At 47.0% G+C, this 27,341-nt stretch overlaps 1 protein-coding gene across 1 annotated transcript; it reads left to right on the forward strand.

Moving 5' to 3' along the window:
• Window positions 1-4,160: 4,160 nt before the first annotated feature.
• Window positions 4,161-27,103, forward strand: LOC105453699 (paired box protein Pax-6). Its single transcript, XM_011695860.1, has 9 exons — window positions 4,161-4,173; window positions 11,576-11,825; window positions 12,361-12,541; window positions 15,706-15,982; window positions 18,119-18,283; window positions 18,671-18,753; window positions 23,319-23,542; window positions 23,884-24,146; window positions 27,015-27,103. Exons 1-9 carry the CDS (start codon window positions 4,161-4,163, stop codon window positions 27,101-27,103), a joined length of 1,545 nt encoding a protein of 514 aa, XP_011694162.1.
• Window positions 27,104-27,341: the final 238 nt, after the last annotated feature.

A 27,341-nucleotide genomic window follows, 5' to 3' on the forward strand; every position in this document is an offset into this window, starting at 1 on the left:
AACGCAAAATTACTTTTCATCAAAAATGCTTTTATATAGCTGCAGAAACCGTATTTTACAATGTTTGAACTTCTCTGCGCCGTCTTCAGCTTGCATGTTTATTTGAGTGGCATACGATGGTCGCCATTATTTTTAGACGAAGGGAGAAACGAACATGAGCTTCGCTCATTGAAAGTGATACAATCTCGGAAAATAACAGATGTCTCCTCGAGTGCTTAACAAAGAAAGCGTACCTCGGAGATTTCGTGAAAAGCCCTTTGTCGTGCCTGAAGCGTCGGCGGTGCAGGAGGGAAAAAAAAGGACAGGGCGGGGAAAAATCTTAGCCTCAATTATTTACTAATTCCGCGTGTCTTCTGTTCTCCCATAGCTATTCCGTTAAATTGAGTCACGTTTACGTTTCGCAGAAACTTGTGTCCAGTCATTGAAAAGAAATTATCGTTCGATAAACATTAGCTTCAATAAACGCTCTGAGGCTACGAAATAATCGAGGTTGAAATTTGCGCGAGAAAAAAAATCAAATTGCGCCGTTTAATACGTGCATAGAAATACGATTCAGCGATGTTTCGCTCATTGGGGCACGATAGAGTGCGTCGGGGAATTAAAAATGATTAACTCCGCGTATCCGATTCGAATTAGCGCGACGTAGCGAGTACGCGCGCTCGCAGTTTACTGCCGGCGTCCTAATTGGCGTAAATTAATGCATCGTGCTTAAACTTCCGCCTTTCGCGCTCGACGAGATGCAGGTCGCCTGTGAGATATTCCGCTTTTGTGTGCCGAGAAGGCGAGCGCGCGCGGAGTCGCATCGTTTCAACGAGACTAAACGCAGCTCGTTCCTCAGATCCCCGTCGCGTTCTGCACGCCGCCTCGGTTGTCCGGATAGCTCTGAGGCAGTAAATTTCGTTGGTATTTCATTCCATGCGCTCTCTCTCTGTCTCTCTACCTGAAAATCCTCAAGTGCTCGCGTGAAGTAGTCTACCGTTTCCATGCCTCCTCGCGCTTTTTTATTAATTGAATCGCGCAATTATGATCGCAATCAGTTCGCGCTATCGGACGGAAAATTTCGTCTCAACGAAAAAAAGTTTGAACAACTCAATGTAAAAGGAGCAATTTGTATTATATCGTTGCGTTTCGCACTTGTAAAACGATGCTTATATACCACGAATATTCATCCAAGCTTACGCGGAGTCCACTTCAGATAGATTATTCGTTATCGTAAAAAATAAATACAGTTTGTAGCGCGCGTATTCGTTTGCGAAATACTTATGCAAATCTATCTATTTTCATTCCACCGCGAGAAAACGTTTCTGTATAACGTCAAGTTGCTGGATATAAAGTATCAATGACTAAATTATTTATCCCTCCGCCAGTCGTGCGAAATCGCGTTTTGACAGCGTAGATCCAATCGAGATCTCGGTATAGCGGGAGCGAGCACGAGCTCTATCTCTCTTCTTCTTTCTTTCTTTCTTTCTCTCTTTCTCTTCTTCTCGCTATCGCTTGGAGTAGCAGGGTCTCGAGAGTGAGTCGCGACGAGACGCGGAATGATCTCGCGGTCGACCACGTTTAACGACCCTTGGCTCGCCGCTTTACAGCTTGCACTTTTCGATCCGGCCGGGCGCGCGGGTATTGATGTCCCCCGCTTTGCCGTCGGCCGTCGTGACGTTACCGCGACCGGGCTTGAAAGGAGCTAATGATCTACGAGTCTCGCCGAATGACAATTAACGCTCGTCCCGACGCACGCCGGCGTGTGATGATTAACCGTGATGAGATGAGGGGCACGCCGGAATGCGCATAGACGCGCTACGCTCGCGGTCGGCTTCGCGCGCACACGTCGGATTTCTCGATCGTCAAGGATCGAAGGAGAGGCGTTACGGCAGGTGTTCGACAGTGCGACGGTGATTATAGATGCTTTCTCGATACGCCGATTCCCATGATTTTGTTTCTGAAAAATAACCTCGTCCCGTTGAATCATTTGCGCGCGGGCACGCTAATTATTTTTGTTTATGGAGAATGTTATTTAATTATCGGGAAGCTTTGATAAATAGAAGAATGGGTACACACCCGTAAATCGTATATATCGTTAGGAATGGCGCTCATTTTTTATGTACATATATAATCTTCGGCGGGTTGCAGTTTTAAAAATAGAATAACCACCTGATAAGTATGCGTTGTTTCAAAGTCAGCCTGTAGCCTCAGACACGTAATAATATTGCATGTTTACTATTTACGAATACAGTGATTTATTGTTACGGAATATGAAATATTGTGCAACGTGTATCAATATCTAAAATTTATTCGCGATTATTAAGTCATTTCTTTGTAATAACATCGCAAATTCGAAAACGAAAAATCGCGTTTTCGGAAGGAAATTCTCCGGATTGAAATTCAATCCAGAAAATTTTCAGATTATAACGATTTTCTAATTACATCGACTTTGTAATAACGCGCGACACAGATACGTTTTTCCTTGCAGCATCTCTTCCTTGCGTTGTATGTATAATAATTTTCGATTTGTTGCCGCGGCGTGCGCAAAGTAATACGAACAAATTTATGCGGGACGTAATCAGCCTTGGAAAAATTCGGAAATTTACCGCCGACACGGCAATGTTTATTATTTGCCCGGGCGTTATTTATTTTTTGGCGCACTTTGAAATTTGCTTTTGGCGAACCAGTTTCGACGGCGCCAATATTTACCGCGCTTCGCGGGCGATAATCCCCCGAATTATGTTCTTTGAAGCCGCGTTATTTACGCGCGCGGAAGGGCGTGTGCAACGCATCGCGTCGTGTCGCGTTGCGTCGCGTCGCGTCGCGTCGCGCTGCGATACGACGCGTCGCGTCGCGCCGCACCGCACTGCGGAAAGGTATAGGGATCAATTGAATTTTCGTAAATTGCCGTGAATTTATAAAATTATTGCGAACGTATGTAAAATTATTTCGGCCGTTGCGCGTCAGCCGTTCGTTAATCGTTAACACCGATGCTCGCCCGTCGGCTACGCGCGTCGGCTACGCGCCGCGTCGTTGGCCGAGTGTTTTTTTTTGTCGCGTAATACCTTTTTTCTCTCGCGTATCGCCAAGTAAAAAATTTTCGCAATGCGATTAAGAACGACGCGAAATTGTAAATCGAAACGCGCTCGCGTCTGTTAATAATCCATGCTCTCGATACGTTACGTCGTTACGCCCGAAATTGGTTTTTGATCGCGCGCTCCGCACTAAATAATCATCGCGCAGCGATATATTCCCCGTGAGAGTTACGGCATTATCGGCGATATTATCCAGCTCCGATAATACGGTATCCGCGTTATAGCATGTTATACGAATTTTAACATGTTTACGATCAACATGTCTTTTTTTTTGTGAAAACGATGATGGATTTTTTCTGTTTTTATTTTTTGTTCTAAATCAAACACAGATAGGGAGAAAGAGAGAGAGAGAAAATTATTGCTATTTCCTTTCCTCTTAAAATGTTTTCTTTTCAAAGATATATTACACCAAGTACTGTACGTACAATCATAAAGATATTGTTTTAATAGATATAAAATTGCGTTTACCTTTCGAGAAAGTTAAAGTAAAAACTTCCTCTTTGAAAGTTCTATAAAAAGTATAATATTGAACACAGGTTATATTCCATTGAAATAAGCGCACCAATTATCAGATTTATTTTCATAAGTAACGCAATAGCGTTTATTCTAAAATGAATACGTGGTATTATTTAATCAATACTCTTTCACTTCATGTGATGTTCTTTTCTCTCTGTCTCTCTCTCTCTTCCCGTAGCGGATTAGGTGCGAAAGCGTCTAATTAAAAGCAGATCGCAGCGAGGGGGAAACTGACCGAGCTATTTCGAATGATTCTAGCATTGTGTTAGCGTGGCCGGAGGTGGCGGCGGTGGAGACGGCGGCGGCGGCGGCAGCGGCGGCGGCGGCGGCGGAGGCGGCGGAGGCGGCACGGTCGGCGGCGGTCGGCTGAGCCTGCACCTTCGTCCTTGCGGAGGTAGCGGTGGCGGCGGCATCGCCGAAAGTGACAGCGCTCCGGAATACCCGCCGAGCGCTGCGGCAGTGCGGAGCAGGGAGGCGGCGGCGGCGGCGCTGCACGCGGCAAGAACCCTGTTGGGCGCGGGGGTGGCTAACCCTTGCTCGCCCACCCCCGAGCCGCCCTTTTGGAAGATGCCGCATAAAGGTCGGTCGAATCTATTTACTTAATTTACGCGATGCCACAGTGCGAGAAAACGAGGTGTTTGGCGATTGACCGGAGTAGTATTGACCACGGCCAGGTGGTCGATAATCGCCGAACAAATAGCTGATTTTCTAAATTCGGTCGGCAAATGAGCTTTGCCGGCGAAAACTCTTGTCAGGGTGAAGAGAGTCATTTGCGAGAGCCGTAATTGATTTGTTCTTTGCGAGAAAACATCGTCAATTATACCGAACACTTTGTTTAAGTGAGCGAGATAAAAATGATGAATCTGTGGCTGGGAATTATAAGAGTGATGTAAGAATAATTTTTCAAAAAATCTTAATTGGAGAAGTAAGTACGCTGAAATCGAAGTAAGGTAAAGGGATGAGAAAATTTTTATAAAATTTGATCCACCCGTTAATATTGTGTCAGACTGAATGACGCAGAAAAATTTGATTCATTTTATAAAAATTCCTGGACTGTCGCGCATTTTCTTCAATTATAACGGCTTCTTGCAAAACAATTTGACTGACAAGTTAGATGATTAGAGTAAGAAGCGATTAAACGGACTGCACTAATCAATTCATACAAGTTCATTAACTCACAAGTATGCGCATGTATCCTTGCAGTCCTAATTAAGTAACCAAGAATCAATTACGCTAACTCTCATTAACTCTATAAGAGAACTTAAATGAAGACTTAAGAAAGTTGAAAAAGATCTCACTGAAAGTTTTAAGAATTACACAACGTTTAGCAAATATTAAAGATATTGTAATGTCACGCTTAAACATATAACGCTTACGTATGCATAATGTTCAATTTGATATACTTTTTTTTTAGTTCATAAAGTCTTAAATATCAGGATAAAGTATGTTCTAGTGATTGTAGTCTAGTGACAAAGAAACGTTTTGGACAATAACAAATTGATTAGCACACAATCTTGATATTTGTTTCCACGGCGTGTAATTGTATTATTGCCATGTCGTCGTGCTGTCATTCGTGGGGCTCGATACTCGAGCAGACGGATAGGGGCGCGAGTTGCTCGGTGTAGCGTCGTATTACCCTTAACTTAATGGCGACAAGCAAATCGTAATATACACGTGAATCAAAGTTTTCTTAAGGTAGATGGTATTTGATAAGCTCGCAGCCCCTTCCAGCGAAGTCGTGATGAGTTATACGAGAGAAGGGACGAGTAAATACGCGTACGCTTATGAGCTTACGGTGAGCTCGCGGTTACCCCCGGGGGTTAGTTGGTAACTTGACACGCCTTTGGTCGGCTTCTGTCGGGCCAGCGGCCCCTTCGCCAGCGATTCCGTCCGAGGCGAAGGGTGGTTGGCCCTCTTGCACCTCGAGAGATTCGTCCTCGCGACCTCGACGCGCCGGCAACAATCGGTCTTGCCTCGGACCTCCCTTCCTTCGTACCCCCCCGACAATAAGCGGGGGAGGGGGCCGCTTACACCGCCAATTTGTCTCGACGCAACGTAATCTTTCTCCGGTCGAGGAGTTACCCACACTTCGCTTCGAGAGAGCGGGAGACGCGGGATCGCGTTACGCGGCTGTGGCCCACGCGAGATCATAATAGGACTTGTAGGAGGGTAAGTGCTTCCCCTCCCCCCTCTTTCTCTTCCTATAATGCCCCCTCCTCGCATTCGTGTATAGCTTCAGAGGCGGACAATGCTCGCGTGGCACGAGCGCGCCCCTCTTTTATTCGTCCAACCACCAGTCTTTGCCTCTTCTGGCATTCTTTCTCTCTCTTTTTCTCCAATATACATTACGCGTATATATATCAAGGAGAGAGAGAGAGAGAGAGAGAGAGAGAGCGCACGCGATTCCTCTTACTTCGATTCTCCATAAAAAAAACCCCCGGTAGCTATTGGAATCAAACGGCCGATTCACGAGAGCGCTTTATTTCGTTCTCGTCGCTACACGAGATTTGTTAATGGTTATGGGCCCAGCGCGTTGGTTACGGGAGCTCTCTGGATCGGATCTCGCGCGTGCCAGAGCACGGAGGTCGCGGAGATTACCTGCCTCCGCTGGCTCCAAGGGGGTAATAAATGTCGGCGGCGCGGGATTATCCCCGCGACCAATCAATAGAGACCATGGCTCCGCAATACGTCCGCGAGACACGCCGATAACTTTTGCCCGTAGGTATATATACGTGTAGGGTAGCTTCCAATACGCGCCAGTTTGGCTCTCCGGCTCTGTGCGTGGCTGCCGGCATATTGTGACGGAAGATACGACCGTGCGAGGCATTTTGTTAATTTGAAGGTGGCTGCACGCGGACTCGGGGACAATTTTGCGTACGAAAAGTACTCATTAATTAATCGATAAACTTATTGAAGATTTAATTTAAGCTAATAAATCCTTTTGCGTTATATTCACAACATTTTTTTATTCACAATTGTCAAGTGTGCAGCATTGAATTTAACTCGTTTATAAGCACGAAGGATTTAAAAATCAGTAGAATGTCGATGACGTGACGAGGAAACTATACGCATCGAACGAGAGACCGAATAACAATTATACTTCGATGATATTAAGGATTGCTGTCGCCTTCGCTCGTTACGACAATAGCCCCCTTCGTACAATGAGCGTTTATCGAGTCGGGATTTCACGGTCCGTTATCCCGTTTACCGAGCGCAAAACTTATTTAATCGTTGCGCAGCGCTGCAGCGGCGCGGCGCGGCGCGGCGTCGAGATTATCGCGTTATCTCGCGTATTCCCGCGTGAAGCATCTTGTTATCCGTGAATAGCGAACGAACGCGCCGCGAACGTACGATTACTAACCCCCGCGGCCACGCGGTTCGGTATTTACCTGCGAAAAGCTACAGGAGGAGAAGGCACATACTCGCGAGCTGCCTTACACACTGGTGTCAATAATAACGGGCGCGGTAATGAGTATGCGCTGCCGAGGGGGGAATGGCGGCTGCTAATACTGCGCTGCCGCCTCTTAACACCGTCCGTAATGAATTCGTCGTCGCTCCGGGAAGCGGGCGCGAGCGCTCTTACCGCGATTCAACTCATTAGAGAGCGTATGCCTGGCACGCCATCTTTGATGTCGTTGAAAGACGCGCACGAGATGAAGTTCTCTCTCTCACTTTCTCCCCTTCTCGCTCTTCATGGTACCTGGCGAGTTTATCACGAAACGCTCGGAGGCTGTACCCCGGCATCTCCCCTTCCTCTCCCCCACGGTTTGCTCATCCTTCGGAATCTCTACCGACGTGATAATAACGTTTAACCGGTGACACTCGACAAACGCGTCGACTTCTGCAGAAGCGCACCCGACCGGCCCAGCCGTTATGCCGCTAACAAACTCCGGATCTGTCGCTGGAAATAAGCGCGACTAGATCTCGTAAACTGTTCAGCGAGAGCGTTAACGCGACGACTTTCTCCGGAGTTTCTTGGACCCACTCATCCTCGTTATTTGTCAAATTATTAGTTATTTGCTGTCACGTTTACCTTAATTTTCAATGTAAACGATTGAGCCGCACGGCGAATGTTCGTTAATTCCCGAATTGTGCGCGCTTACAATGCCGCCAAACCGGCTGACTCGCAAATGTCTTTTTTTTTTCCCCACCGGCTGTTCTAATAACACGTTTTGTATTACCGCAACCGCGAAATATCCGTTTTGTAATCGCTTCTATTATATCAAGCTCGCGAGAGTTGGACGATTTATGCGTCTAATTAATGCGGTCGGCGCGCATAATTATATTATTTAGCGTATGCGCGACGCAACGACGAGAGGTGAAAGCAATTTGGCCGCGAAAGCGATATTTTTTATGGATGTCGACGGATAAACAGCAGTTCGTTAAATGAATTCGGATCCGGCACACTCTGTAACTGATTACGTTCGGCCGGTTTCGAGTCGCAACGCGGGACTAATTACCCGCAAACTATTATTACATCCCATTAAACAACTATTCCGCTGCAAACTTTCCGTCATCGTTGGAAATTGGAGTGGCGCATTAGCCGCTCCGCTGAGCTGTTTTGTTTCTATTATCGGGTAACGATCAATCGTTCCTTTCCAACGGGTTTAATGTTTGTTCGTCTAGGATACGGTATACACAGTGACTCACGAAATTGATTAAGTGTTTCGAAAATTTCGGCGACGGGGGCAACATTACTGCGTTTCCGCGATTTTCTTACAAACGCTCAGACACTCGAGAGATCTCCAGCAGAAAATAAATCTTCCAGTTAACTTCCGTATCTGCTGTCAAGCGCGCGGACCTCGCAAAAATTCCATCCGAGGGGCGCCAATTACAAAGTCGACTCGCGTGAGACGCCGATTCGACGATTCGTCGCGTCTATTCGCGCATCTTAAATACCGGCGGATCGTTTTCGCGCATAAAGACCGCCTCTCGCCCGGCGCGGGGATCGGGAGGCGGGGGATGTTTGGCGAGGGTGGCAAGGAAAGGGGGAGGGATGGCTCGACCGAGCGAACCGACGCAGGGAGGTCGGGGGGCGGGGGGAGGACGAGGGTGCCGCGACGTCGTGCGCCGGGGTTGCACAGGATGGGATTTAATCTGTGTCCCGTTTCACGCTTAGCCAAGTGGAACCTTTTTGCCTCACTTTGCGGCGCGACTCGCTTTTGCGCCGCACCGCCGCGTAGATTAACGCGAAATTATATATAAAGAATGTGTGCGGCCGGCGGGTGTGTGCACGGGTCGACGGCGTCGGGCTCGGGCGATATTCGAGCCCTAGCTCGCCGACATCATCCCCCTCTGTCGGGGGTGGTCGTCCCTCCCCCTCTCCCTCCCTCCCTCCGGGGAGAAGGGCGCGAGGCAAAAGACGATGAGCGAAAGGGGTGAATCTCGCGCGCGTATATACGTGTACAGCTAAGTCGTGCACACTTGTCCCCTCTTTGTAACGAATTAAACTTGTGAAAAACAGCACAGACTCATGTGCCGTCCCTTCAAAGGACGAGGCCGTCGCGACGCGTCCTCGCTTTCACCGTCGCCTATTTTTAACACAAATTACTCTGTCGAAAGGATAAAGTGATTCAGAAGAGTGCGAGACGAAGTGTCCTCGGATAGTACCTGTCCATATTTGAATAGTGTTTCACTAATTTAAATGAAAATTGAATCACAGCACTCGCGCGCGCGCGCGTGCGCGCGAAAAAAAAAACGAATTAATAAATTAATGAATCATTGCAAGAGATTTTATCTTTGGTATTTATGTCGCATCATGATGAAATGATACAATATATATAGAAATTATAATTTTTTTTTTAGAAATTATAATATCTATAATACATGATATGACAGCTGCGTGTAATTCGAGGATCTGTGTGCTTTTATATTAATTCGAGCAAAGGATATATCATCTTAAAAAAAATTGCGGAGAGTGTCACTTTAATTTGAGGAGTACGTCTCGCTCTTATCGTTATCATCGTCGTCGCGCCGTGCGCGTAATCAAAGAAACTTTGAACTCACCGAGGCAACAAAGTTCGCGGAAAGCGACTACACACGATCGACAAGATAAAGAAGATCAATTCCTTCTCCGTAAAATCACTTTTGATGTTATATTTTGACATTCTGAATCACGCCATGAATTATCCGATCTATTTAAGCTTTTCTATGTTTCTTGAAAATTTCGCAAAATATTTCTCAACGTATTTCAAAGCTTCACCATATTATTTCGTCGCCATAAGGGGGCTATGAAATTAAATACAGTTATAAAGTCGCATTCTAAAAAGGATGACATTATTTCTCTCTTGCATTTGCGAATCGTGGCATCCGGATGCCATGATAAAATGGTGGGGTAAGAAGAAGTACCCCCTCGAAAATTTCCGCGTTACCTCGCCGCAGAATTATTTGTAACAAGACTCTCGACTCCAATTTCTCGCTTCTCGTTCTTCATCACCATATTCCATTCCTTTCAGAGCGTGCTTGAAGCTCGCTTAAAAAGCTTTGGTTATAATGCAGGGACGACTGGAGCCGGGAAATCTTCCGCAATAAGTATAGAATTGTGGAACGGATCTGTTATTGCCAGATAGTTGCGCGGATAAAAAAAGACATCCGCGCCAGAGGCGGATGGATCTGTATAGAAATTAATAAGACATAAGCTTCATACTGTCAGTTGTAAAAATTTCCTAAAATAATTTAAAATATTTGCCATTAATTTTTAAAGTTTCAAAAATCGTGGTTCTTGTATAAAACAGAGTCTTGTAACATATTTGTTATACGTTATAAGACTCTGTAACAATATAAAATATCTTCGATTTTACGACTTAAATTTTCGATCTGATTCAATGATTACAGTCATTAAGAATTATTGGCTTCTGAAAAAATCGTCGTGTCCTCTGTCAAAGGACCTTCTTTTTACATTTTTACAACGTCGATTGATCGTAAGATGCGACGATCTCCGATCCTTTCGCATCGGCGAAAACGAGGCACGACAGAAATGGCGTAAGGACAGAAGGTGGTGGTACGAGAGGAAGGGAGACAGGCGGCGAGACAGCGAGCGAGAAAACCACTTCGTGTCGTTATACGAAGTGGATTTCGCGCAGCGACAAAGGCGGTGCAAGCCATCCAAGATTACATTCCAACTATTTCTTGTCGTTTTGCGCGGCGTAAAAGCGGGAATTAATTAAATTTGTTAATTGCAAGATGCATTTAGTAACGCCGGCTTCTCGAGTCTCCCGTCATCCGCGCGCCGTCACGGCGCTCTCTCGCGTTGCATCTTTTTCCTCGTGTCGTCCACGGGAATTTAACAAAGTGTCAAGGAAAGTTGAAAGGTCCACTTTTGCCCGCATTAGGACACGTACATGAAAAGTCGTTTTGTTCATCATAAGATATATATATATATATATATATATATATATATATATAATATATAATGTTCAATGTCATTTGAATTGTCTTAACATTGTATTCCCTGGACAAGTCGAATGCATTTCCGCTTGTACATGCATCTAATACATTGTAAGCTGTATCGCAACTATTACAATTTCTGAAGCCTCCTCACGTAATGATCGAATTACACGACACCGTACCGTATATCTATTCGTTATACCTGCAGCCATTGTCCACTCGCGTCGCAATTACCGCCGTCGCCAATGTATCTACGCGATATATTTCCGTTTCGGCGATTCCTCCGCTCGCACGTCACACGCCGTATACGCAGATGTAACCGTAATAAGGTACACGGCAGCGAATTAATCGGCGCGCAAGGGTCAAACTGATCTTCGTTACGTGACATCCGCAGGGCGGCGGAGCGTGTGATCGCGGCGCAAACATCTCCCTTGGCGTTCAATCTGACGCTTCCGGATTCCGGTGCGACGGGCGCGAGCGCTAATTAGACTAATAAGAACGCGTACACGGCGCGGCGTACTATTCCGCTGTTTACCAATCAGATGTTCTCTGGCGGAGAGGTGACGTATATACGTTGTGCGCGTTTTGATTCACAGAGGAGGACTTGATGCACGGGGGTGGCGCGGGTATTGGCGGGGGTATGGTCGGACAGAACTCAATATTTGGGTGCTCGGCTGCAGGACACAGTGGGGTTAACCAGCTTGGCGGCGTTTACGTCAACGGCCGACCGCTGCCGGACTCCACGAGGCAGAAGATCGTCGAGCTGGCCCATAGCGGGGCCAGACCGTGCGATATATCGCGCATACTGCAGGTCAGCAACGGATGCGTCTCCAAGATCCTCGGCAGGTAAGTAACCGCGCCGCGCCGCGTCTCGATCTCTCCTATATAATCCTCGAAATCGCGGATGAGCGAGTTGAGGAAATTAAACCGTTCCGCGACAGCTTGCGTAGCAACGGAATTTGATTTGCCATTGTCTACCGGCAGATCCAATCAATCGGGTTCAATGGCCACAAGACACAACTGCTTGTGCCTCCTCCGATGCAATTAGCGGCCAATCGATAAATTTGCGGCAAAACTCACAGGATTTTCTTCTATTTTTAGTGATTCATTAATGCTGCAGGAGATTTAAAAATAATTGGATATATAATAACAAGCGGATGTTACGTTATGTTTCCGTTTTTTTATGTAGCAACAATCTCCGTGAATATAAATATGATTTCTGCAAATCACGGAGTATTAATAAAGCTAGCTTTCAACATCTAAACGATTTCTCGTTTATAAAGCACCGTATTTTATTTCGGTAGCCATACTACTGTTTAAAAGACTCTACGACGTATTGTTAACGTACACTAAGCGAAAATAACAATTCTTCTTTTCGCAGGTATTACGAGACTGGCTCGATCAAGCCGCGGGCGATCGGCGGTAGCAAGCCGCGAGTGGCGACAACGCCTGTGGTCAACAAAATCGCCGACTACAAACGAGAATGTCCCTCGATCTTCGCCTGGGAGATCCGCGACCGACTTTTGCAGGAGGGCGTTTGCAATAACGACAATATACCCAGCGTAAGTAAACAAAAGTCAGATTGTTGAGACACGTGCTTAATTTGAGGAAGACGCGGCTTGTCAGATGCAAAGATGATAAAAATTGGCAAACGTCTTGATTGACTCTATCTCGCTAAGCATAACCGTAGATTAGAATAAGGCGAGTTGAAACGAGCAGATTACGCATATTCCGCTTATGCTCGACTCGCGCATAAATTCGCGACCGCGCGAATAAATTTCCCGCTGTGTTGGCGCCATACCGTTGATTGGATACGGTATAAGTTTACGCGTAATCCGCCGTCGACTTATCGTGGCGCGCAGCCGGTCGGGTGTACTTACCCGTCGGATCCGGCCACTCGACCCTAATCAAAGTCTCGTCAATACGATCGGCTGGGTGGGGTAATCGGTCCATTACGCGGACCTCGGCATTGTCCACCCTCCCGGGCGCTGATCGCCCTTCTCCGAACCCGAAGAATCCTCTCCGCTTGTACGTCCGTCCATCTACCAAACATCCTGCCCACCCAAACCTCCCTTCTCGACCGCGCGCGCGAAATATCCTCGAAGGTCGATCGTCCTCGTCTGGTGCTCCTCCGACGACGCTCTCTCTACTGGGCAGCATCCCTCCATCTCACCCACCCCCTCCCCCTCCTCTTATCGGCTGCCCGTCAGGAATACCGAGGGGGATGGCACGCGTACAAGTCGTTATCCATCGGCTTGTGAAGCAAACTCTCTCTTGCCGGTGTGTTCCTAGGAACTGTCGAATGAAGAAGGTTGATGGGAGGGAGGGAGGGGGGGGGGAGTGGACGTTGGGGATTCTAGGATGATCAATCAGAACGTCTAGCCACGCGCTCCTGTCGTCAAGCGTGTAATGCGCCCGGCCAGTGGCGAGATTACATTCGAGAACATCGCTCAATAGTGTATATCTCATCTCTTAATGCATTTAATATTTATATCATATATTTTTTCTAAAGTGGCAAACATCCGTTTTATCAATAACAATGAATTTTTAAAATTTCTTTAAAATAATGAAATATAGAACTTATATGTAGGCAAATGTACGAATTTCTTGAAATCAGTGAACCGAAAATCAGTCCAGAATTATTTGCGCGAGTAATTCAAAGTCAGAATCGAGAGAAGGGACGTTATTTGATCGACAGATCGTTCTTTCGATCGTTTCGATCTTTTCTCAACTATACTGGTGGATCGTTGGTAGCATTGGCGGTGATGTTGGCTATTGCGGCTGGTACACATCGCGTCGGGGGTTGGTGTCGGGGGTGCGCGCGGGGTTAGTCGGCGGCGAGAGCGGACGGGAGCGGGTAGAATCAGGGTGAATGGGATCAGTTAAGCGTGTTGCACAATTATTCGTGTCCGGTCGCGCGTGTAATGGCCTGCATCGACGCTGCGGCTGTTGTGCGGCGAGAGTGGAGCGGTACGGAGCGTACAACCTCGGATATCTCTCTCTCTCTCTCTCTCTCTCTCTCCGGGTATCCAGGCTGGATAGACGGTTTGATGACGGAGAGCCTGGTCCGGGTTAGCCGGAGCTAACTCGTCTCGAAACGTCGCTTCCGCTATTCGCCTGTTACTATCTCGCAGCGTCGGAACGAATCGAGACGGCGGAAGTTACGTACGCTCGATGAGCCCCGGACGTAACGGATGTGATCGATGAAAGTCGATATTTCCCAATATTCTAATATACCATCGCGAGAGACTGGAACAAGACTTTATTTTTTTTTCCTCCCTCGTATCACCTAACCATTCTTATCACATTGATGGCTTTTACGTAAAAGAATTACGTGTATTTACCAAGCTACGGTATTATAACAAAATGCAATATTCGATCCGAACGTAATCAAACCCTTGAAGTCAGAGAGTTCCTCGTCTTTAATTCAACTCTAATAGACGGCCGTGCAGCGCGCTATCCTAACGGCGGCGACGTCCTCTCGGCGTCACCCGGCCATTATTCCGTCGGTTTTGACTCAAACTACGCGAGGAGGATCGGCTTTGCGCACTCATGCCACCCTTGTCGAAGCTTGTCGACCTCGTAATTAAGAAGCTCCGCTCGATATCCGACGTCCGCGCTGCATTAACGCCTGTGTATATATCCGGCTGCTGCGCCGAGCCCGGCGTCGATTGCAGAAGGACGTGGAATGATGGGGGGGTTGGCGCGCGTATGGAGCACGCCGAGGACCATTATGTGCAAGTTGAGAGCGCAATGCTTGGATCCCTGTGCTATACGCCGGCTCGTTATAACTTTGGAGTTAGCCAGTGGCTCGGTTGCGGGCGTAAGGTGAAGACGACAACGATGACGACCGTCCTCCCCTGTCCCCCCCCTCACTGGATTGGTGGGGAACGAAGAGCCGTGGAGACCGTTTTATGTAATAATAATTGGATGGCGGTGTCCTTTCATCTGGGTATGACCCCCTTCGCAACCCGCGACCGCGGGAGGACGAAAAAGAGGAAGAAGGATCCCGCGCGCAAGGGGCGACGGCGAGGGACGGACAATCAGTGCGCAGCTACGACGACGGAAATGATTCTCGTGCGACGACGAGTGGCTGCGGCTGCGAGATTTTACAAAGAACCTCGCCCCGATCCGCCACGCCAACCTCTTTCTCCGTCTCCCTTTCCCTTCGATCGAGAATGGACGATGGAAGTGTATCTTGTGCACACGGATACATCGCGTATCATTAGTGCCAAAAAACGGCGCAACGTTTTCTCTGAATCACCAGTTTTGTGCCAAAAAATTAGAAAAAAAAAACATGGTAATTGTTTCAACAGTTTTTTGGATTAACAATGAATCAAATAAATTATTGAAAATTAATCAATATATGAGCGAGTCATGTTTCAAATTGCTTGTTGAATTATATTTAGAGATATTCAATATTAAAATTTTTTTACCTAATCATTAAAATGCTATTTTTCCTTAAAATAATATCAAATTTAAAATTTAGAGAAAGGTAAACAAATATGCATAATAATAATAATTGGTTATATTTTTAAGATACGTAAACAAATTTATGGTTACGAATTTATTTGTAATTTTTATAAAAATTGTTGCTGGCAATTTTAATAAAAAATACAGATAGCTGACAGTATTTTTTTATAGCATCTTCTTGATGCTTTCATATTGATTGAATTAATTAAATGATTGGAATTGATTCTAACCGAAAATTTCCGTCTCTTTGTAGGTGTCGTCCATTAACAGGGTACTCAGGAACTTGGCCTCGCAGAAGGAGCAACAGGCGGCCGCGGTGCAAGCGCATCAGGGTGCCGAGAGCGTCTACGACAAGCTGAGAATGTTTAACGGGCAAGCAGCAGGCTGGCCGCCAGCATGGTATTCGGCGACACCTCCCCATCATCCCCTGGCCACGGGAATTCCAACCGCGGCGACTCCTGGATCCGGCCAGACTCTTCTGCCCGGTAGCCAGCTTCACGGGCGTGACGATTCTTTGTTAAAGCGAAGCGGTAAGTTCACGATTTTGCTTCACGATGAAGTGCTTGTTGAATTATTCGCTATTTTTGTGGACACGTTTTGATTATCATTTTAGAGATCATGCAAACCAACGTTAATTTATTTTCCTGTTGTCTCTCTTTTATTTCGATTAATTAATTTGATCAAATAGTTAAAAAATGAAAGAAATATCGATATCAAAAGAAAATAATTTTATGTCATGAATAAAAATTATAAGTTTTATATGCAAAAAAAAGATTCCTATCATAATTTTAATACAAAATTTAATTTAATTAAAATTTCGACAAACGAATATTTGCTATTGTAAATTTGATACAATCTTACTTTTGAAGAGATATCTTCGAATGGTTGCATCTTCTCTATTCGTATCATTTCGCTCGATACGCTAGAATTGTATGTTGCATTGTGCAATTCTCGATCCTCGACACCTCGCACAATGCATGTACGTGCACATATGCGGTCGAGTAGGGAAAAAGGATCTATCCTGTAGCGCTATAAGTCTAATAGGATCACGAAAATCGGGCCTGCGGCATCGGTTCTTAGCTAGAATACACGAATGACGAACCCAGATGTAGCCGCCCTCAATAGGCAGATTACGTGAACCGTGATAAAGTGACAGGTAGAAAAGTGTGCTTTCATCGGCAGCTTGTTCTCCGCGAATTCCAAAATTCCATGCCTTTCCATGCAATTATGGAATTCATTTCGTGTATCGTCTTTTAATTATTTATGTCAATCGATAGATATTCTAATATATATGTATTAGAATATCAAAGTACATCTTCGCGTGCTAGATGACTTAAATGACGATAATAATACTTAATACTAACGCTGAGTCAAATATAAATGGAACAGTAAATGATTTTTTAAAAATTCGTATTAAGGTGTGTCTTGAATCGCGTCGCCACTTATAAGGTAGTAGTTTCTGCCTTACTGGATACGTCAAAGTGCCGCTTATAGTGTGTTAATACTTGAATGCACAGGAATGCATCGAACGGCGGATCGCGGCCACTTTGGCCACAGCGGGCGCATTAAGCGGCCGGATTGTAGAGAGCATCGGGCTAATCTCTTCTCTTTCTTGCACGCCGGGCGTGCGTCGTCACCTAGAAAATTAAAGCCAACGATCCGTCTGCAGCGGACCGCCGAGGATCGTTCCCGGTCTGGTCGTTACGCGCAGGGGGTGCTCGCGAGGAGATTTGGAGGGTGGGTGCCGCGCGCGGAAAGGAGAAGAACGCGGTAGAAGCTGACGGTTAGAACGATGAGGCAGGCAGGAAGGACCGGAGGGAAAGAAAGAGGCGTGTTTGGGGTGCCGGTATTTCTAGTCGAGGGGGTTTCGCAGGGTCGAGTCCAATTGGGGGTTGCGCGGGGGTTGAGATGAGCGAACGAGAAAGCGAGCAGCTGACGAGCGAACGGTATGTATTACGTATATATACATACATACATATATATATATATATATATATATATATATATGTACGTAATACATATGTATATACATACCTATACACGCGAGCGTAAGGGTGTGCGTATATATACATATATATATATATATATATATCCACCGCCGTACGGAGGGACGGACACGGATAGAGAGTGGAGGCCTGGAGGGACGCAGGGAAGGTACCGGGAGGAATGGAAAGAGACGAGGGTGTAGTGCGCGGAGGCGGAAAGTAATCGCGGCCCACGGGGCTTGACGAGGGGCTACCCTTGCGCGCGTACGAATCGACGCACCAACACGAGAGGCGACCCCCGAAGACCGGTCGCGCACGCCTGAACGCGCGGCGGTGTCTAGGAATCTCGAGAACGGCGCGGGCGGATCGCGTTACGGGATCGACCGATTGCTTTTGCCGCGAAAAGGCAGGTTCTCTTAATTAGATCGATGCTTTTCGCAATGTGTAAGAAAAAAATGCCGGAGATTTTGGACAATCGATCTTTATTGTTTAAAACGATGGAAAAATTATTTGAGGCCCGACACAGTTTAGGAAAGACGAAATGTGACAGTTTTGTGATTATATACCTACTTCAAACATAATATGAAATTAATCTCATTGTGTAATCGTAAATGAGGAAAATATCTTTAAGATGGCTGAAACAATACATTCTGAAGGAAAGATAATTAATTCTTGTTCCAGACACCGGGTCTCTATTGTCGCACCAGCAGGAGACGACTTCGGACGGTAATTCGGAGCACAACTCCTCTGGCGACGAGGACTCGCAAGTGCGGCTGAGGCTGAAGAGGAAATTGCAGCGCAACCGAACTTCCTTCTCTAACGAGCAGATAGACAGTCTCGAGAAAGGTCAGTAGAAAATCCGAAAAGCTATCAATCTTGAAAATCAATTCAAGTATACACGACTTCACGCGATTTTCCTCGACTGTGTACTCTCTTTTTTCGATCGATCCCTTTTTTTTCACAAATTTAATCGGATGTAATGCTTCGCAATTTTATAATTTTTTTTCTTGAGCTTTAAATTAAAACTTTTCATACATTTTTAATACAAACGCTATCGGTATACTCCGATATATCGAGATATTCGGCATTCTTCTCCGCTCGATCTCTCTCTGGAATCCGCTCGGCCGAAAGAAAAATACGCGATGGCCGGCGCGGCTTCGTGTATATCGCGATAATTAATGCCGACGACGCGGCTAAATAACGAGCACTTGTTGCAAACTGGTTTCGTTTCAGAATTCGAGCGGACACATTACCCGGACGTGTTTGCACGGGAGCGTCTCGCCGAGAAGATCGGATTACCTGAGGCACGTATCCAGGTGAGTGTGAATGTGCGAATGCGGCGTGTGTGCGCTTCCTCTACCGACATTTCGCTCCACCCACCTGTCCTCCTCTCTCCGACCCCCTCGCCCTCGCAAACGCTTTCCCCCCGGGGCGCGGGGAAGTCTTTCTAGCTCTTCTTATTCCGCCCGTTTCCCTCCCGGGAGGGTCGAACGGAGGCGTAAGTGCGACGACGCCCTTTCATTAAACGCTTTTAACGTGCGGCCACGTGGTCGTACGTGGGGAACATTAAACACCTCCGACGGTGAGAGCTTGATGCCGCCCGCGAGACTTCCAATGGGATTTCGTCACCTCTTTCGTCCGAACTACCTTCGCCGCCATTTACGTATTCTCATGTGCGCGCGCGGGATTTTTTTTTCTCGTCAGTTTGCGACACGTAGGAAGATGCACAATTGATTTGTTCGTACTCAGGAAATGTGCGCTTAGAAGACATACGTTGAAATCATATGGAAAATTTCATTTTGTCTTACATCCTATTCTAACAGCATCAGATTCTATGAAATGAGATGTATTTTGATCGATGATGAGAATATGGAAGCATAGTTATACAATCTAAATGTTTTACTGGATTGAACGTTGCAAAACGATAATTGAATTGAATTTTGCCCGACTTCCTGAGGGACTTGGAAAATTTTACAAATTCGAAGAATCTTTGATTGCATCGACAAAGTCAAGAATCACGGAAAACGAGAGACAGAATCTCGACAGACCCAAGAATCATTTAAATTATAAGATCAGGAAAACTCGCAAAACCTCGCATTTAAAGTGGGTAGTGCCGCTGCAACCCTTGTTCGTTTCCTCCGTAAAGTTTCCATGAACTCTCTGTTCGCCATCGCCTTTCTGCGAGGCAAGTTTATATTCTTCATGTGACGTAGCAAAGGCTGCAACTGGTAGAAGAATTACGATAATCAAAATGGAAGAAACGTAAATATTAACTTCTGTGATAATAAAAAAAAAATTAAACAGCCCGAGAGTTTGAAAGTTTCTGAAAGATCTGAATATCTGAACTGTAACGCGCTTAATTCGTTTTTATGCTTTTCATATATATATGTATATATATTTTTCTAATGTTTATGTTGCTTAAATCTTACCCAGAATCCAATGGATTACATTAAGAGTCCCATTTTATTTCGTTACATTATTCGTTACATTTTGTTACAATTAATTTAACAATTGCAATACAATTGCTAGACACAATTACATTTTCGTCTCATTGCTATAGTAATCCATTCTAAATAATTATTAACAATGTGGAAATGCTATTTTCAATGCGCTTAAGTTCTCGGTACGTATGTAACCGTGTCCATAATATATGTTGACGTTGTTTAGCAACTCTCCCATTTCGATAACACCACTTTACTTTTTAATCATACATGGGGTGCAAAATGCCGTGTTGTATAATTATAATTAATATCAACGCCGAACCGCTAATACGTACCTAGCCTTATCGAACATTGTTTGGTCGCGTTTACTTTCCACCTCCTGCCGCCTCTCACCTGCACCATCGCGATATGAAGAGACGGAAGGGTCGACGAAGTGGCCGGCGGGGTTCGGTGTGGTGGTAGTAACCGGGCGCGCTGAGCGTTATGTGGACGTACAAACAGTGCAAGACCATGTTGACGCATGTTTTCAAGCCTCGTTGGCTGGTATTGATCTTGCTAAGTGCAGGAAACCGGGAGTTCCGGCGTGGGAGGGAAAAGGAGAAGTTCGACGAGGAAGAGAAAGAGAGAGAGAGAGAGAGAGAAAGAGAGAGAAAGGGTAAGAGAGAAAGGAAGACTGAGCGAGACCGAGCGAAACCGAAAGAGGGTGGAGAGAAAAAGATAGTAGAGCTTGCTGGAGAGGACGAAAGAGGGAATCGCGGAGATCGCCGAGTTGGACCGATTGCCGGACGATCGTTGAACGGCGAAGTATGTGAAAGACGAAGAATGAAGTGCCGGGAACTCTAATGGAACACAGAGCACATTTACGCGGCACGCCACGGCACGGCGTGGCGCGGCATGGCGCGGCATGTAAAACGCGGCCCGCCCGAACCGCGAGGGATCGCGCAAAAGGCCTAAGAGGGTTCTCGGACGCAACCATGGCAACCATGGTCGTGTCCCCAGGGAGGTCGCCCTCCGATTGGCCCATCCCTCGCTTTTCCACCTATATACCTCGGCCATGGCCACGAGATTCGCCACGCCGTACTACCGCCACGTCGTCGGCCGATTATCATCCGCGGCATTCCCTAAGTCGACTCGTGCGAGCGCGATGGCCGATACGCTACGAGGGATTAAAGCGGGATTTTTGGCCCCGAGACGCCAAATGAGGCAGGCGCAAATAGCTAAATCATAAGGCTGAATGTGTTAGTTATGAACGAGATCTGTTGTGATCAATATTAACATTGCCAAGCGATTTCTGGATAGAGATATTTAATTTCTTATCGTTCATCACATCTTTTCTTCGGTAAAACTGAGAGACTTCGCAGCGTGACAGTATCCAGTACGCTCCATTAGTTTCTGAAAAGCACCGGCGAGGCGCGGTGTAAACGGGTGAATTTCTTGCGCTTTCAGTCGGCACATCGTGAATGAAGGTCGAAAGTTTCAAGGTCGGAAACCAGTGTCGGAAACCGGTCCCTCACCACATTTCGGCCGTTGACGACGCCGAGAGGAGAGCTGTGCTCTTTGAGTAGGTAACACTATAAGGACCGAACGTGTTCGGATCACGGACTTTCGCCGTGGATCGATTCGGACGAGTTTTCGGGACGAGGGAGGACGAGTTTACGAGGGACGGTAGTATTGGGCGGAAGAAGCCCGCTGCGGGCGAATGGCAGATATTTGACGGTGGGGTGGTCGAACACGATTTGCTGCGCCAATGGGAGGACAGGAGGATAGAATTTATTTTTTGATTCAATCGAGGGCCCCCCTCGTCGTCCTCGTAGCGCGCGGCGTTATACGTGAGATTGCGGAAGGCTTGTATTTCTACGTTGATGGCATTTCTTTCCGCTGCGAAAAACATCCCTCTTTTTTTTTCCTGTATCGCACACGCGATAATTCGTTACGCCGAAATCGACAGAAATGGAAATTGCCGTTATTGCTTTGTCCTCTATTTTCATCTGCGCGCACTAGCATGCAAAAATATGCGGATTACTCTTTCAAAAACTCTTGCGCTGTAACTGCACAACTATCGGCTGCATTAAATATAATTTATTAGGTGTTTGTGGGGGAAATTTTTCCTCTCCATTAATAATCGATCTGTTTAATTTCGTGACGCACGCCATTTATATCAACGCAACATTTTGATTTGCAGAACAAATTTGTAACCATAATTAAAATCAAAAATCAGTAAAGCGTAATTGTATAGAATGACATAAATTTCTCTATACATGAAGATAATTGAAGAGCGTAACAGATTCATATAATTGTGCGTCTGTGTAAAATCGACACAACAGTATTGCGACATAGACGCGTAAAAAAGAGATGTGAAAGCCAAATGCATGGTTCGTGGATTGCTCTAAGTGCCGGCGAGGGAAAACCGATATATCGAAGGGGACGAATCCTCTTATCGCCGAAAGGAATCACAAAAATCAGGAAATCCGTGCAGGCGTAGCGTATAGGGAACGATAAAGTCTCGATTTTTATTATACGAGCCCGCGTCGTTTTATTTGGGATATCGCCTCGGCATAGTGAAAAAGAACAGTCGTTGAAGCCGCTGTTAATTCTTTTGTATTCTTTTTCGCTATACACTCACATTTTTATATAATTCTGACGTTACGCTTCTTCTAATTATAGTACTGCGAAGAAACGGGGAGTCGATTGAATATATAAAGGTTAAAGTTAATCGACGTTTTAAAAATCTAATAGCATCGCAGATAGAAATAATCGGAGAGACCTTCGGGCCCGTCCCGATACTATTAATGCGAGACCCGGCGCGATTGGCGTATTATATATTCGATGTATATTACCTACAATTTTACCTACAGTACGCTCTTTCTCGGATATCGGATGCTCGATGCAATTTGTAGTACAATCAGAGGCTTGAAAAGAGAACGCGTATGTAAGCGCGACAGCGAAGGGGCGGCAGGTAAAAAACATGTAGAGAGGATGCGCGAGGGACGCTGAGCGAAGGGTGCCGCATGGGAAAGGGCCAAGCGAGCAAGAGTAACTCAATTTCCCGTCTGACAACTGCTCAATCGCAATTAACAAATTGGAGGAGCGCCTCCGTGCAAACTCGCGCGTCTCTGTTCGCACATGAGATGCGAAAAGAGTGTCTGGGCGCGCTAGATTTCGCGCTACCTCCGGGAAAGTACACGAGAGAGGCTCGAGGTCGGACAGAGGCGGGGAAAAAAGGGGGGAAAGAGGGCGAGATAACACAGGGTGGTTCGAGGGAAAGGGCGTTCTCTCCGGTGAGGAAGCAGAAGAGGAGTCGCGGAGCGTGAACGAGCGCGAACGAGTGCGAATGCGGACGAGTGCGGATGATGCGAAATACCGTGCCGGCGCGGCGGCAGCGCCGAGTGTGCGGCTGCACACTTATCGTGACAAAGGCACCGTCATTGTGTCGGTTGCAGGTGTGGTTCAGTAATCGCAGGGCAAAGTGGCGTCGAGAGGAGAAATTACGGAACCAGAGGAGGGCCGCCGTCGATCAGGTGGTCGCCGGTGGCAGCGGGGGTAGCAGCGGCGCCGCGCCTCCCGCGGCCACCCCTGCTACGCCACGGTTGCCCTTAAACGCCGGATTCAACGCCATGTACTCGTCGATACCGCAGCCGATCGCCACCATGCCCGACACGTACAGGTAAGAGAATTTTTTATTTTTTTTTATTTTTTGCGTTAAAGCAACACCATTGTTTCTCAAATGTAAAATTTATATGCGCAAGAGTGAATCGTTCGATAATAGCGATATTCATTGTTGTAAAAAATTGCAATGAACTCCGCCCGAAATTTGATTAATTCTTTTCACAAATCTCAAAATTTCGAATGTTAAATATTCCCCGGTAACTTTTATCTTAGATCCTGAAACATTTGCAAATGCAATTACCGTAATTATAGTTCACCGTTCATGCATGCCAATGCCAATATCCATGCCAATATGACTTGTTCGTTGTTTTTCGATATGGATGCTTTTCTCGTCCGCAGCTCGATGTCAAGCAGCCTGGGCGGGTCAATGGGTGGAAGCTGTCTTCAGCAACGCGCCGAGGGCTACCCGGCGTACGTGTTCCACGAGCCTCTCCACTCGCTCACGCAGTCTTACTCTCACGCGCACAGCGCGGCCGCGGCCGCGCACTCGCAACCGCATCGCGGCATCCCGACGTCTCACGGTGGCACCCCCACGACGCCAGGGGGACAACCAGCCGGACCAGGTGGGGCACCTTACCAGCCGACGACCTCGACCGCAACCGGTGAGTTCTCGCCGCGATTAATTTGCTGTGTTCCCTGCGTCTCGTGCTTTCAAGGTCACCCAAGAATAATTTAGGCAGAGACTCAGGAATAATTAATGCTCGCCGGAAGCAACTAACGATGTCGCTTAGATGTACATGTCTCTCACAACATTCACTGATAATAAAACGGCATTCTCTATTAAATTAAAATCTTTCCTAATTTTCCCCCGATTAAACGCATTTAACTTTTCAATCGGTTTTTACTAATCGTTATTTCTTAGTTATTTCATATGCGTAAAAATTTTATATTATATGATCATTGACTAGCAAAAACATCGAAGCGTTGCACATGTACTTCATATCAGCAGCTACAAAATTCTTTCTTAACTTTGCTTAGATTATTTAAAAAAATTTCACGCATCTATAGATGCAATACACATGTATAAGTACATGTAATGATAAAACGAACGAATCCTCGCCAAAAACCAGTAGAGGTTTTCGTTTCCAATTTTCACCCGGCGCGCGGCCGCCGTTTCTTCCTCGTGTTCTAGCCGGCTCAAAGCGCGAAATAAAGCGTCGAGAATTACGTGGGAGCCTCTTCACACGCAATCTACATAGTCCTGCTAACAGAACGAGAGAGAGAGAGAGAGAGAGAGAGAGAGAGGCGCGAGAGAGATATAAAGAGCGAGCGGGCAACGACGCGGTCGCGGCTCCACGCTCGCCCACGGAATTGTAAAAGGATTTTAAAACAAATCTCGCATGGCGCCGCTGGGCTGAATCGAAGAATGGGATGTTCGGCGGTTTTCCAACCCCGCCGATGTAGCTGGTGAATTTTCCATTTTCTCGACTCAACTTCTCTCTTCCTCTCTCACTCTCTCTTTCTCTGTTCTCTCTTTTTACATGCCGGTTGGCTCCTCCGTTCGGCTCTTTCTTTTCTCTCCCGACTCTCTTCCTCTATTATCCCTTTTCTCCGTCTATCTCCACATCTCACCCTCTCGTCTTCCGTTTAGCGAAAGCCACGGAGGGTCGCGCCTCTTCTCGCAGCCCGCGTCGCCTCGTCTTCTCTCCCTTTCTCTCATCCCCCTTCGCCTCTATACCCTTCCACCCTCGAACGTGGGGGGGGGGAGGGAGGGGTATACCCGCTCGCTCCTTCGTGTCTATCTATCTATCCGTCCCTCTCGTCGCCCTCCGTCGGGCTCCCTTTCGCCTCTTTCTCCGCGTCTCTCTTTCTCTTTCTCTCTCGCTTCCTCTCCCTCCTGAGGATATACAGGGGTGAACAGAGGATGTGGATGGGTTGGGTCTCGCCTCGGCTGGGCGAGCGCTCAATAACGTGCGAACCCAAAGGGGAGGAAATACGGGGGTGCGCGGCGTACCTACAGGAACGGAGCGGAGCGCAAGCCGGAATGGTGGAATACTGCGGAACACGCGCGCACTGTATCCCACCCCGCTATCCCTCTCGCCGTCCCGCACACTCTTCTCGCGGCCGTCTTTCTTCCTTTCCGCTCTTTCGCCCCCCTTCGTTTTCCCGCCATTCCTCCTGCCTCCCTCCCCCTCCCCCGCATGGTCCTGCTCCTTACGTGCGGAACGAGCCGCGGGTTATCCATCATAATCGCTTTACGTGCACGAGCGCCGTAAGGACTTTCACCGCGCTCGTTAGCGCCGCGCCTGTCCTGCCGGCTCAAACGGCGCCGTTTTCATAGTTAAGTAGCCGTCCTCTTCCCCCCCCTCCCGCCCCCCTCCCTGGAGTTAGCGGGGATTCGACCGCGGAAACGAGCGTAACCGCGCGAGTTCGCCTCGCAGTTGGCGGACGTGGTAAACGGGAGAGTCACGGATATTCGATTAATCCCTCGACATCGAGGTGACAGGATTCCTCGGATATGAAGTCGAAGATGGAGTTCTGGAGATTACTAAGATGCGATTGAATGTCGGAATCTAACAAGTCGCGTGGTCAAGAAAATTGTTTTTCGCGGCATCGATTACCTTCGAAAGCACGATTTGATATGTCATCAAATTGACGAATCAAATTTCAGTAGCGCAAACGGGGATTGCCGCTTCTTTTTTTTTTTCGTACATTCGCACCACTATTAGCCCCCGTATCGATATTCCGAATAACGTTAACTTTCAACCGAATAAAGGTAGGTGCCACGGTTAACGTAATTATGGCACGCGTCCTCGTTGTAACGTTCGCCAAATTACCCGTCTTGCATTTATGCCATAATTATAGCTCATGCGAGGAACGAAGTTGCGACGCGAGGCCCCATAGAGCGTAAATGTTTTCGCGGAAGTTTATATTGGATTAGACGCACCTCGTTAAGGTGTTTAATTCAAATTGCAGAAGTGTATGCGAAGCCGCCGCGTGCTATCATAACCGAATCCTATTTATGCAACCGTTGCCGCGGGCGACACACGCGAATACGTTTCACGTCGTTTTCCGTAAATACGTATACTCGGTTGTTTTTAGCGAATTAGTCCCGCTGCGTTTCACGCGATTAATGACGCGTTCTGCTTGCGGCACGATCGTCGTGCGAATCGCTGGAACTGTATTGCCTTAATCAAGAAGATATGTGTGTGTGTGTGTGTAGTGCGTTATAAAATTGTGAAATAAATTAAATTATTAAATAACAATGAGACGAGAAGAATAATATTTAAAGCAACAAAGATAATTACATTTTATCGAAGAATAATCCATCAGTTTCGAGGCCATCGAATACTCTGAGAAAATTAAATTTCTACTTCTTGTATGCCATGGTTCAGCCCCCGTCATTCGTACCGCTTCACCTGTTCAGAATTACTTTTTATCTCCCCGTTCCGGTTCTCCCAGTGGCTCGACAGTCTCTCCGTGCCGTGTCGCAAATGCGCTCAATCCCCCGACATCTCAAACTGTTCCAGGAGTGATATCAGCCGGCGTCTCGGTGCCGGTGCAGATTCCCTCGCAGACCCCGGACCTGGCGGGTAACTATTGGCCGAGGCTCCAGTGATCCCAGCTCTTCGGGTTCCCGCCCGCGAGCTTGCTCGTAGGCCAGGAGAGCCCGCCGCCGCCGAGCGCCACCCCGGGCGCGGTGCCACGACCGCTCCTCGCCTCCCTCGGGATACCGACGCAGTCGACGCAGCATCAGGCCCCCAGCACACCGGCGACCACCCCTGTGCACAACTCCGACACCAGTGAGTGAAACGACTCGAATTTCCGTGACCCGTGCACCACCGTCGTCGTCGCGC

This window comes from Wasmannia auropunctata, unplaced genomic scaffold, assembly GCF_000956235.1.
Source record: "Wasmannia auropunctata unplaced genomic scaffold, wasmannia.A_1.0 LD335996.1, whole genome shotgun sequence".
NCBI lineage: Eukaryota > Metazoa > Arthropoda > Insecta > Hymenoptera > Formicidae > Wasmannia > Wasmannia auropunctata.

What these genes read in the sequence shown, in the direction of transcription:
- LOC105453699 (XM_011695860.1), top strand. An exon ending in ATAACGACAATATACCCAGC is followed by an intron (nt 12,542 to 15,705) that starts GTAAGTAAACAA and finishes GTCTCTTTGTAG; the next exon opens with GTGTCGTCCATTAACAGGGT. An exon ending in TACCTGAGGCACGTATCCAG is followed by an intron (nt 18,754 to 23,318) that starts GTGAGTGTGAAT and finishes TGTCGGTTGCAG; the next exon opens with GTGTGGTTCAGTAATCGCAG.